Source organism: Pocillopora verrucosa, chromosome 2 (assembly GCF_036669915.1).
Source record: "Pocillopora verrucosa isolate sample1 chromosome 2, ASM3666991v2, whole genome shotgun sequence".
In the NCBI taxonomy this organism is placed as follows: domain Eukaryota; kingdom Metazoa; phylum Cnidaria; class Anthozoa; order Scleractinia; family Pocilloporidae; genus Pocillopora; species Pocillopora verrucosa.
This window is the reverse complement of record NC_089313.1, coordinates 9,235,038-9,247,692: the sequence shown is the minus strand read 5'-3', so window position 1 is coordinate 9,247,692 and position 12,655 is coordinate 9,235,038. Positions and strand designations below refer to the sequence as shown.

The following is a 12,655-nucleotide window of genomic DNA, read 5'->3' as shown; positions in this document are numbered from 1 at the left end:
AAAGGCTGGTCTAAATAAACGTGAGGTGATCAAGTCTTGATGTGTCAGTACTTAACCCTTAGTACCCTTAGTACTTAACCCTTTAACTCCCAGATCAAATTTGTTATTCCCCTTACTATCAACCATACAATTCTCATAATGTTAGTTCAGAGAATTTAGTGTTGGATCAACTAAATATCTGGTTAATATTGTATTAGCGTTGTAGGGAGAAATTCTGTCTTGGTCACTTATGGGAGTGGAAGGGTTAATATGGTTTCAGTAGCCCATGAGAGATATGAAACTGTAAATTTCACCTTGTCTCAATTGATTTGAAATCAGCCGTGGTAGATCTCTCCAGCTGCAATGAGCAATGTTTAAACAGTTTAAAAAAACGTTTCCATTGAACTGTGTTCTTTTAATCAGGTTTTACACAGCCAATTTATGAGAGGATGTGGCAATAACTAATAAATTTTTGTGACCAATATCAAAACAAGTTAGTTTTTAAATTTGAACTTGATGATGAGAAAACAAACATTTTTATGACAAACCACTTTTTTAAAAATTTTCTTTACCAGGAAGCCTTAACTGTGAAGCTGGAATCAGTACACAAGTTGAACATGCAAGTCAAGCAGAAATATGATGATCTTAAGTCTATGTGCACTGCAAAGGATGAGTTGATTGCCAGGCTGGAGAATGAAATGAAAGAACTGTCACTGTTTGTGGAAAAAACAATCAAGGTATTTGTGATCATTTTGCTTTCAGATAGTCTTGATAGATATAAATAGTAATTTTCCTTGACAACTTCATCACACATTGTATATGAAGCAGGCAGCAAGTGACAGACAAGGGCTTACCTACAATTGGTGACAAAATTGTTGACAAATTGACCTTTCCAACCCCCTATTACTTAAATTTCATCTCTTTTGGCTTTGTTAAGTTAACTTATTTATCCCTTCCCCCTAAACAATGTTGTGTCATGATTCCATTAACTTTTAGTGCAAAATACAGGCAACTTTGAATGGGCAGGGGAGGGGGGGCCTTGTCAATGATTAAGAGTGTGGTATAAACAGGAGTGTTATTCTATACATTAATAGGATTCTTCAGCCCTGATATTTCAACTTGTTTTGATGCTGATTTTAGACTAGAAAGTTAAGCTTTACAAGGGAATCATGGGACAGGGAGTCAAATAGGCCCATGATTATGAGCCAATCAATTAGAAGCTTCAGCATACCCACCCCATGCCCATAGCAATAGATACCTTTTGGTTTAAACTTGGTTAACATCCACCACCAGCCACCTCCTCTTTAGTGAATGGTTGTTCAATATTTGCATGCAAATACAGAAGGGTACCATTCAACTTGCAAGTTACACAGATGCAACTGAGTCAAAGAGAGTTGATTGTGATACTTAACAAATTACCCACTAAGTGACAAATTCTTTATATATGAAATGTGATAAAGAGATTGATTGTAAGCCCTCGTAACCTGTTACTGGGTTAACTCTAGGTACAAGTGTACTTTTTTAATTTGTCTGTTGTATAACAAAAATGCCTGGGTTGAAGAGTGTGGTTCTGTTTCAAATTTAAATCTGGATTTAAATGACTTACCAAATGCTTATGAAGAGGAGATATATAAATGAGAGTTTGTACTGATACTGCTATATTAAGAATTTTTACTCTCCAAGAATGTCAAGATTTTGATAACTCACTAGTTGAAATTTTCAAATAATACCTTTGTAAAAGCGCATTGCTTATCCTTTTCAGTGCTTATAGCAGGGTTTATAGACGGCTGATAATGATGCTACCCCCTTGAGCTATTCCCTTTGGTTGAAAGAGATGGTTATTCTCTCCTAAAGAAGCTGTAGAGGTCATATTTGTCCCCTACTAACTGTTCTCTTATTACCTTCTCTGCATGTTCATGACTTCAGAACATGTTAGAGTGCTGCACAAATGTGTGGCCTCCTTCAATTTGAAGGTTAACAAGCAGAGATATGTTTAAGAAATTACTAAAGACCTTTTTATTTTAGAGAGTCTTTTCAATAGTTCAGGGTTCAGTTACTCAATGATTTATTTGCCATTAGTTTTGTTTTTGTAAAGTACAGATAAAGACACCCCAGTTGATATCCACACTCTATATTATTATTATCATTACTAATATTAAAACTTTATTATATTAAACAACTTACACTCTCTCCAAAGGAAAAGAAAGAATCTGAAGCAAGCAATAAAAAAGACAAGGACCTCCTTCAAAGCGTGAGTAGTTTATTTTTGAAGGTGGACTGGATGGACTCAGGTATTTCGTGATCATCTGTCTGTCTGTCCATCTACTGGCCCCTTCATCTATTTGTTTGTTTGTGTAGCCATCTGTCTTTCTATCTATCTATTTCTGTATTTATCTATCTCTCTGACTGCTTTTATGTCTATCTATATGTCTGTGAATGTATCTGTCTTCCCAGCTGAACAGATCTATCTATCTATCTATCTATATATCTGTCTGTCTGTCTGTCTGTCTGTCTGTTTTTTCTAAAGAAACTGGTGGTGGGTGGGTGGGAGAGCATAATATAAAAAGCCCTTCATCAGAGCGATTATATTGCTTGGACAAAAAGCTAACACTCAAAATATCAGCCTTTCAACTTTTTTTGGTGACCATTTTACATTTTCAACTCATTTGGTAACACAAAATTACCCTGTCTGTCTGTCTGTCTGTCTGTCCATCAGGCATACCAGCATGGATTGTAAATGTCTTATTTCATCTGACAATGTGCAATCCTTGGACTTTTTTCTAACAGATCTTGGTGGATTATGATGTTTTAGCCAGAGATTACCAAGAAGCGAGAGTGAGTGTTTTTACCATCAAGAAACTTACTGGTATGAGTTGTTAAGCCATGCAGCTGCCATGCTGAGAGCAGTTTCTCTTCCATTTTTTATAGTTAAGGGGAAAAATGTTTTGTAAAAGTTATACCAAGATACATACCCCCAAGCTGAAAAAATAATGTTTTACTATTTAAGTCCTTAATTTTGGTGTTACATAGAACTATATACAGTTTTGATTATCTGATGTATGTTATGAGAGGTTAACTGTATTTATCATGCATGTCTGTTTAATAGGATGCTTCCAAAGCAATGTGGGATAGGCTGGAATCATCCCAATGTGAAATGGAAGGCCTCAGAGAGTAAGCCAAGTTGGATTCTATTTTGCACTAAAAATCTTTTTGTTTTGAAATTGATTATTATCACATTATTATCGTATCTATCAAAGACATAATGTAGTTAGTAGTTTTTGTGTGGGAATTCTCTTGATTTCAGTGTTTAGGGAGTAATCTGCTATTAAAATTCAACAGTCTGGCATGAGGCAAACAGCTAAGATAATTTTAGAGAGCCAACCATACTTGTATTTCAGGAAGTATAGAAACAACATACTGCCTCCTTAAACTGAGAGGATTAATTTGGATGAAAAAAAGGTGTATCTTTAGTCCAGGTTTTCAGAGAATGAAGCAATTTGCCCATGTGACCTACCCACCAGTCAGTTGGTTCCCTAGCCTTTCCCACCTATACAACTAGTAATTGTTATCATCATCGAAGGGACAAAGCCAGCTTTTCAGATAAGCTGTTCCCTTGAGGGGTGGTGGGAGAACTTACTAACTAGTGTATTACAAGTGATAGAAGGCTCAATTGGAAATTAACACAAGTGCAAAATCATAGACAAGTACTTGTGATCCAGTATCTGAAAAACTCTACTAAATATGCTTGGCAAGTGGAAGACTCAATGAAAGGTAACTCAAAGTCAGAGAAATATGAGGCGAAAATTAGGTTTATTTTTTCCTCTCCAATAAATGACACACTTAGTTTGTCCAAAGAAGAGTAAATTATGGCAGAGTTTGCCAGACATTTACTGTGTATTAATCTATCAATGGAATTTTGATCAAAATTTGTAGAAAAAGTCCTCTCTGCCTTTCTTTAAATTAACCAAACTACTGAAAGTTATAGAGTACTTTCTGGCAAGGATTAAAGACCAAATTTTCCATTCTTTTTAAAAGCACCTCACAGCCTCTTCACAAGCAGCTGTAAGCTCAATACTAAAGCAGAATTTTGCTTGAAGCTATTTTCCTTGCACCTGCACTTCTGATTGGTGGGCTATTAAACCCCTTAATTGTCTCTAAACAATTAAAGGGAATTATTATGCTTCAGGGTGACATGCATCTGGTTTGACAAAGTATTAAAATTCTAGCCTTTGGGCCTGGTACAATATTTTAGTTCAAGATAAAACAATTGTAAGATGAATAAACTAATACCCTTTCCTTTGAATATTTTCAGAACTATTTCAAAACTAATCTCTAGAAATAGCATGATAGATGATCAGGCAAGGGAACACAACAAAAGGTATTTTTTAGTTATTTACAGAAACCATAAAGCTCAAACTGACAACTTAATTTCTTGATAGATGCAAATCATCGCCAAACTTGGCACTGCATGTGATTGGTCACCTGAGTCATAGTGGTGACTGTTAATGCAAATGTGTCTCTTGCTCAGTCCTGTGTGAACAGAGGCATCAAGATGAAGTTAACATACTATACCTGATGTTTTCCAATGAGGAAACTTCTAAATATTAGAGAAATCGCATTTTGCTATTACGGCAAACGTAGAATGAGTCTTGTCCTCTTACCTCTCTTCAGTTTCACTAGGGAAGGGCTATTGGCCACAAGTTTAGTAGAACGCATGTCCCACCTTGGATATTCACGGCATCTCTTAGATGAATGAGAGTGCAAAATAGAAATCATCTCTAGAACTTTGTGCAGTAATAAATATTTAGCTAGAATTTTTGAAATTCAGAGAGGATCAATCTGACAATTTAAATGTCAGCATAATGGCTGGCGAATACCACTAATGACCTCAACAAAATTTAGTTCGCAAGTCGTCCAACTTCTTTGTGAACAACCACTTCTTCTTTGGAACCATTGCTGCAAATGTGGGTAAAAGTTATACGTTTGTGGACTGGGTTTTCCTCTTTCTTTTTGTGCAGTCATGTAGAAGCGTCCAATATTAAAAGCAAACCATTCGTTGGAAGAAAGACTTGGGAGCAGTCAACTCCTTTAAAGAAACGACTGCAACAAGCTGAGAGCCAATTGACTTACTCTGGCTCGGATCCAGGGAGAGACTACACAAGCTCAGACATGACGATATGTCAATCACATGTCAGTGCTTCAACCACACCATTACCAGATGCAATGAAAGTAGCAACACCTTATGCTAAGAAGCAGGATCTGTCAACCAGTGGGTATGTACTAATGTTTATTCATTTGATGCATTTAGTGCAGAAAAGGAGTCTCGCTATGACTCAATATGCAAATACTACCCATAATGGTGAGGACAATGATAGTTGAGGTCACTGGTTTCAAACCTGAAGATTCTTTTTTTTTTTTCTACTTTTTCTACTTTGCGAAACTGTTTTCTTTTTTTTTCCCCTTCTCTTTTTTTTATAGTATACTATAATATATAAATAAAAATCGTCCTAAGTTTAGCGTTATTTCAAGGTTATTTGACGGAAAAAAATCCTCAAAAATGTCCAAAACCTTTGATTTCAGCAGTGAGTGATTGTGCGGCAGCCATTGTCAACGCATCCAGATTTTTTAAAAAACAAGCAGTTTGTGGCTGATGCTACTAGTGCTGAGTTACTTCGTGTGAGATAATGGAACAAAACTTTAGTCTTGTACGATAAAAGAGATGTTGAACAACATTTCCATGAAAATCACCTAATTTGCTCAATTCCTTGCACAATTTTTTTAATGATTGCATGATCTTCCCTGGAAAAATGATATAACTTCATTTGCCTTTCACTCCCCGTCAGAAAGCTGAACATTTTATGAAAAAATAAAACAAGGCCGTAATTTTTTTCAACCCCAACCCGCCAAAGCAGAAAGAACCAGGCTAAAAGTTTTGCCCCCAAAGAGAGCCCAGACACTGTGGAGTCAGGCCCCTTTACCTCACAACCAGGAATGGTGGTTAAGAAAACAGATCTATTGACGAGGTGAGTGCGACCATCATGTACGTGTTCGCACCATGGTTGATTTAAAATTTTAATTTTTGATTTTAAAAGCCGTTATCGTTCATTGTTTGTAAAGATTAACTGATGCTCTTGGTTGAACCTAATGTTCTACCTCTGTGAGGAACCTGATCTCGAAACCTATGACGACAACAAATGATACCTCGAAAATATAAACCTTGAAAATTCAGGTCTAAGGAAGACCTCGAAAAAAAGAGATCCTGTAAAAAAAACAACAACAAAAAAAAACGCATCGGTAAACTACCTTTAAGAAAAAATTATTTCAGCCCCCGTTCACAGGTCACAAACAATGTGGAGACGTGTTAACCCTGAAAGTTGGCCAAGTTCATTCCACAAACAAAGGAATAACTCTGACTCGTATCCCTTAAATACGGAACTAGTTAGATATAGTTTAACGATATCCAGAGGAGTTTTGAATCATGCTTCACTTTTTTTCTTTTCTTTTTAATTGAAAAAGGTTTAATGTAGTGTTTGAAAACAGTCAGTCTGGTGAGGAGATGATTCGTACCCACACTGGACGAACCAGACGCTTATACGGCGAGCCTGCACAAACTGAAACAAGCTTCACCTCTGGAGGGGATAATGCGGTCGCCGGTCTTATTTGTGACTCACCATTCAGTGTTGGTGGGGAGGGAAAACACGAAGAACCTAAGCAAAGAGGTTCGTATGAAGTTCTTGTTAATTAGTGATAGGTTAATGCCTAGGAAATCATTCTTGTCCAAAAGGCTTTGTTAACCTTGTCCAGCAGAGGCTTCCGGTTTGAACATTGCCTTCGAATTAAGTGTCTCCTGAATATGCGTGCAGAGCGAAACTGCTTTGAGAAACCACTCTTTTTCAGTAGCAGTCGTTTCGTAGGGCTGCAAGCTCTTCAGCCAACATCAGGAATTATTACTATATCTACGAATGAATTCTCAACGATGTGCTTAAAACAAACGATCTTCAGGTTCTTTTTTTTGAAGAAGCAAGATGAATAGCGCGAAGCAGTCGAACTTACGAACGTATGGTGTTGGAAGCAAAGCATTTCTTTAAATAGGCGCGTATAACTGAAGTAAACAGATTGGGGTGAATGGTCGATATTCCACCTGACGCCAGATACTGAATTTCTGATAATTTCTGCCTTACATGTTCTACTTTTCAATACAGCAAATGTTTCGAATTCGGCTCTGCAATCCATGAACTTGATGTTACCTGTAACTGTAACTCTTGCATGTGTAGCATGCCTATGTTTATTTCTATTATCATTTTAATCATCGTGTGTTTAGAATCATCATTATTTTTACTACTATGTTTTTTAAAATTATAATTATTTTGTAGTGATGTTTAACGTTCCTGAGAAGGACTTCGGGGCCGAAGGTGATCAGGTAATAGTAAATTAAACACTTCAGGAAATGTTACATTGGAACGTATTCAATTGGTTTCACTTGCTGTCAATTACATGGCAAAGTCAAAAAAACAACTTGTGTTCATGACATTGCACTAACTTGGCTTGTATTATTCGCATAATACAAGTATTTTGCTTTAAGTGGAGCATGCATGTCTCCTTTCTTTTAATGTTGTATTAAAATGGTTCAACCGTCACAAAAATGATCTTCACACTTGGTTAATGAGACGATATTGCTCTTATGGTATCGAGTCCGCATCTTAAGGTGATTCCTCAGAAAAAAAAAATTGTCGAACAATATTTTAAAATTTCGCTTAATTGTTCCCTACCAATGTCTGTTTCGAAAAATGCTATTAAAAAGATTGTTCACGGTGCTTGTTTAAGAGATATGAGGAGCCAAACTTTCCCCATTTATACCTGAACTGGCACTGATCACGCGCGTCATTTCGTCGGTTCACGGTTCATTTTGAGGTACCTGGAAGCAAGGGATTTTAAAGTAACATTTGAAAAAAACTTGCTCGGTAAAGAATCTCCAACGTATGGAACAATTTGATACATCATTTGAGGAGAAGTCACGCAATTTTAAACGACAACGACTCAAAACGTTTCTTGAGTCGTTACTTTCAAGATCATAATTTGCATCATCGAGTAACGGGCTTTGTGCAAGCTTTTAGCCATACCCTTTTTATCCCTTTAATTAATTTCTTAACATTTCTCTAATCTAAAGGGGATCATTTGTACAACAAAATTATGCACTAAAAAATGTAGGTGACCGTGCTCGTTCAGGAGCTAAGGACCATCGTACCTCTTTACCTGGTAAATGCACGTACACATATTTGCCTGATTACGTGATTTTTATGCGCAGTACAGATTAGGCAGTGTAATACGGAGGAATCACCGCAAGTTCTTCTCCCAATTATCTCAATGCGAGTATGGGCGAAGAAAGAAATCTGTATCATGGACGGATACTTTGCTCGTGTGTTGGGGCTTCTCGCTATGATTATTGTGAACCTAGCTGGCTTACTTTCTCAGATACGTCAGCTCTGGAAACTTTTTGCGCAGGCCAGTTTACGTTATCCACTCAGTTAATAAAACCAAATTATCTTGTAATGCCCCCACCTCCGCCCCTCTCCTCCTCAACGCAGCACCACAGTTTCTTTAGAAACTTGCCTAACCCCTTTATATACGACGACACTAAACATTACCGAAGCAATATTTTAATACGCGCTCTACGAGCACACCAAGAACTGGTCGAACAAACGTTCGGTCTGCATCATAACCGAAACGGTTGTGGTACCTCGTAATACCTATTTCCGAACAGTTGTAAAAGTCAAACGTATGATGAGCTTATCTTTTGACTCAATTCTATCTTTCCATGAACATTGCTGAATATTGAATCATCTTCCAGCTGATAAGCAAGGACATGGAGGTGAACATGGAGGATATCCCTGCTATGTTGAAGAAGCTTTCTACTCTCACTGAAGAACGAAAACGGGTTTGTTTTGATTGGCAACCAAACAAATGAGTTTGGTTTTCTCTGCTTTCTTCATGTGACAGTGTAATTCAAAGTTTTTTTGCCTATAATAAAGGTATGACTTCAGAGCTCATTTCGAAATGCGATGGTACACGTTGCAAAAAACATGAATGAATGATAATGCCTCGCTTAAAAGAAGTTTTTCAAAGTATAATTTTTTTTTAATTTCAATTACTCGAGGAGATAAGAAGCGGTAACTGCGCTTGGTGAACCAGTTAGTTTTTGCCTTTTGGAACCGGTACAGTTTCTCCAAAAACACAAAATTTTGAACCTGGCACAAATGTTATAGTGACGCAAAATGCCCCAGGTGAGCACTGGTGAGAGCTGATTTCGCTTTCTGTCTAAAAATTGCAGCTTGAATCTACCTTGAGCCGAGTTCCCAACATGCAAAAAATCTCAAAAAGGACAAAGGAGGACAAGGTAAGCTACTGTAGATCTTCCCATCTTCCTTTGTATCATCATTTTAATCCTTAATTACCTATTCACTGAATTATTTTCGAGGGTGGATGGAGACTCATTTGACCTTCGACATTCGTGACTCCTGCCCTTTTTTTGACCCCATGATACATGATTAATTAAAAACAAAATTTTCGATATTAATGACTCATGTTTTTTCATTGTCTCGTAACTATCATTTCAAAGTTTTAAACACGAAAATTTGACCGCTCTGATCATTGATGCTGCCTCCACCCTCAAAACTCTACCCTTGCTAGTAAGTTGACTTACCAGTAGGATCGTGGTAGATAAATAAATAAGAAGAAATTTCATTTTGTTTGAAATGTCACCTTTTTTTCCATCCAATGAGAAAGCTGTACTAACTAAAGCAAAACAAAATAGTCAGATTTCAAGGCTTGTTTAAAGTAACCAATCAAATTGCAATACACAAGAACTTACTAAAAAGCATATGATAACACTGTGTGATAAGGAAAAATATTTACATGGCTTTCAAATGCTTTTAACGTGCCTTTCACATGCATTCGAAATTTTCAATGGAAACAAGTTGGAATATCGTGTGCAGTATATAGATTGAACCTTCCCCATTGTCTGAGAACAAGCAGATATAAACTAGATAAACTTTAAACTATATATAACCTAGACGCCTTGCAGTGCATGGTATTCTCTGTTGTCACTTTATCTTTGAACATCTTAGTCCCGGTTCTGGTTTCCGCCCATTATTTTCATAAAAAGGATCATACATATTCATTTTCGTTTGGTGTTAATGCAATTAACACAACCCAATATTTGATAAAACAAAGAACACAAGCCTATCTTGTTGTTTAGTTTTGGGTAACTGGGACGACTAGTAAGTTAATGCTAAAACAATTAGATTATGAGCCCTCGTCAACTATCGCAATATAAGAAACTCGAGTTCTGAAGGTTACTTCCCCCCTTCGCGTGGTGCAAGTGTAAGGAGCCGGTAAGGCGTGAAACGACCGAGAGTTCTTCTGGAGAACACTTTCATTTGTAATTATCCTTGGAATTTTTGGAGAAATTTGACGAAAATCGGTCAAATCTAAACACTCTATAAATACACTCAAAGTGGTTGTATTCCTCCCAAAATCAAATGCGAGACTTTAGCCTATAAAGGTTCGCTAACAACTCGCGCCACATCAGGAAATTATCTCGCCTTCCGAAACCTCAAACTAATGGGAGAACGAGACCTCCTGGCATCAATGACGATGGATCAAAATTTCCCGGGAAAAGAAACCCATTGCGGCCCTTTTTTTTATATCTCGATCGCTTAGTGGAGTGTTGAGAAGGACGACACAATAATGGGCAAAGTTGCTAAAGGCAAAGGAAAAACCCGCGGCAAAAATGGGAAAACAACGAATCGACAGACAGTTTTCAAAATTACGATTCAATGGGGTTGTCAATGTTTTAGTATCAAGGCTCGTACTTGCAATAAATAAAAGGAAACTTCGTTTACAACATCATGTATCACAAATTTTGGTTTGACACCAACTTCTTTGTTCGAAATCTGGACGTCAGAGTGGAGCTCCGCCAGTACCAGTCGCTTTCACAAAGGATATTTTCTTTTCTTGATAGAATGGTACTCTTTCTTTCTTCTTTGAGCCTGTTCATTTATTTTTTTCATTTTTTTCAAGTACTTACCTCCGCTTTTGATTTTCCCATGAGCAAACGTTCTTTCATTATCATAGAGCTTCCACGTGTAAATTTTGTGAAGTGGCGCTCTAAACAAATTTGCAAATGACATGAAAAACAAGCCCCAAGATGTGCGGTTGCCGCGAAAATTCTCCCAGGGGATTCGCCCGGCTACAAGATTATGACACCTTCCTGATGCATGGCTTTTATTCGAAATGCGTTTTTCAAAATAACTCGGGTGCTTTTAAAGATTTCAGAAATTTTTCTTTATGGATCGTTAGGTCAAATGTTTGAATTCAGTTAAGTCAAATAAAAGAAAAATCAATATTTTCGGCCTCTGAACGGAGGAAGTAACCTTAATCCAACCCTTAATTAAGACGCTAGACAACTTGAACCTCTGCAGGTAATGAAATTTTTAGGCTCACTCTTATTGCTGGTTTTCACGTGACGTCACTAAATTTCAGACTTCAGAACTATTGATTCTCCTGAGATTTTACTTTCATGATGTATTAGAGCAGCTAAAAACTAATATTCAGACAAATTTTCACTCCAAATGGGTTCTTGGTTTAGTGATAGACTACTCTTGAATTTCTAAGCTTTTGCGTGACGTGGCCTTTACATGACGAGCGAGAGAGCTGTTATGTTGGTTTAAAAGGTGACTTATTTAGGGAAATTCAGCTATCTGAACAGTTCTTGTATTAGAATAAAGTATTATTGTTACGTTTATGAGTTCTTAGAGAGATAAATTCACGCTTTTGTAGCAAAACTCAGTGACAGATGTTTCTGCTGGTTTCCGGCCGCCATGTTGGTGCCCATCTAGGTGGGCACCAGCATGGCGGCTCCATACAAATCTCTATAAATTTGGGAAAAACGTTTCTCCTCATATCTTCCGTAAGAAAAATTGCTGTGACATGAATCTTGGCGAGAGTCTTTACATATCTAGCTTCTTTCTATTTCCAGATTCTAGACTAAATCGATTGAACGGTTTTTATTTTTTATTTTGATCTATTTTGAATGGCGTGACACTGAAAACCAGCAATTAAGGCGGCGAAATACGAGATACAAAAACCCTCAACTTGTCGCGCAACATTGTTTCGTTGCAAGTTTTGGTCGATGTTTCCCGTTTTTCACCATGCATGATCAACTTGTCGCCCTAAAAAACATTTGTTGCATGTTGAAGAAATTTTTTGCGAAAAGTAGAGCGCGAATCTACTTTGTGCAACAAATTTTAGCTTTGTTGCTCGTTTTTCATCAAACTCACAACTTATCACGCAACAAATTTGTTCATGTTGCGCAACAAGTTGAGGGTTTTCTTTCTTTCATTCCCTTTTGTATTTTTTCCAGGCATACCTCGAGAACCGGCTCCAGGAAGTTATAAAGGAAATGGGCTTGGTCAGGAATCAACTTCGAAGACAATGAAAATCAATTCTAATCCCTTTTCATTTTTACGATTTCTTTCGCTGCACAATTCAAAAACAGTCTCCAGTACGTTAACAAAAGGATGCCTATCGTTATTTACATTTATTCCTTATTTCGTCGGAATCGTGTATTTAATTCACAGGAAGTGAATTCCTATCATTTACTTGTCAGGATTTTTTA

The 12,655-nt window shown here is 37.1% G+C and overlaps 1 protein-coding gene across 2 annotated transcripts in view; it reads left to right on the top strand.

The window, feature by feature from the left end:
* The window catches only part of LOC131799587 (uncharacterized), a 16,674-nt gene extending 4,019 nt beyond the window's left edge, over positions 1-12,655 (top strand). The window contains exons 4-15 of one of the 2 annotated variants that reach the window (XM_066162734.1): positions 555-716; positions 2,177-2,230; positions 2,767-2,814; positions 3,086-3,150; positions 4,292-4,357; positions 4,998-5,252; positions 5,892-6,002; positions 6,496-6,698; positions 7,353-7,399; positions 8,828-8,914; positions 9,308-9,373; positions 12,401-12,655. In XM_066162734.1, coding sequence (XP_066018831.1) covers positions 555-716; positions 2,177-2,230; positions 2,767-2,814; positions 3,086-3,150; positions 4,292-4,357; positions 4,998-5,252; positions 5,892-6,002; positions 6,496-6,698; positions 7,353-7,399; positions 8,828-8,914; positions 9,308-9,373; positions 12,401-12,475 — 1,239 coding nt within the window. In that variant the 3' untranslated portion in view covers positions 12,476-12,655. Of the gene's footprint in view, positions 1-554; positions 717-2,176; positions 2,231-2,766; positions 2,815-3,085; positions 3,151-4,291; positions 4,358-4,997; positions 5,253-5,888; positions 6,003-6,495; positions 6,699-7,352; positions 7,400-8,827; positions 8,915-9,307; positions 9,374-12,400 lie in introns of both variants that reach the window. The other variant, XM_066162733.1, reaches the window with a different exon arrangement.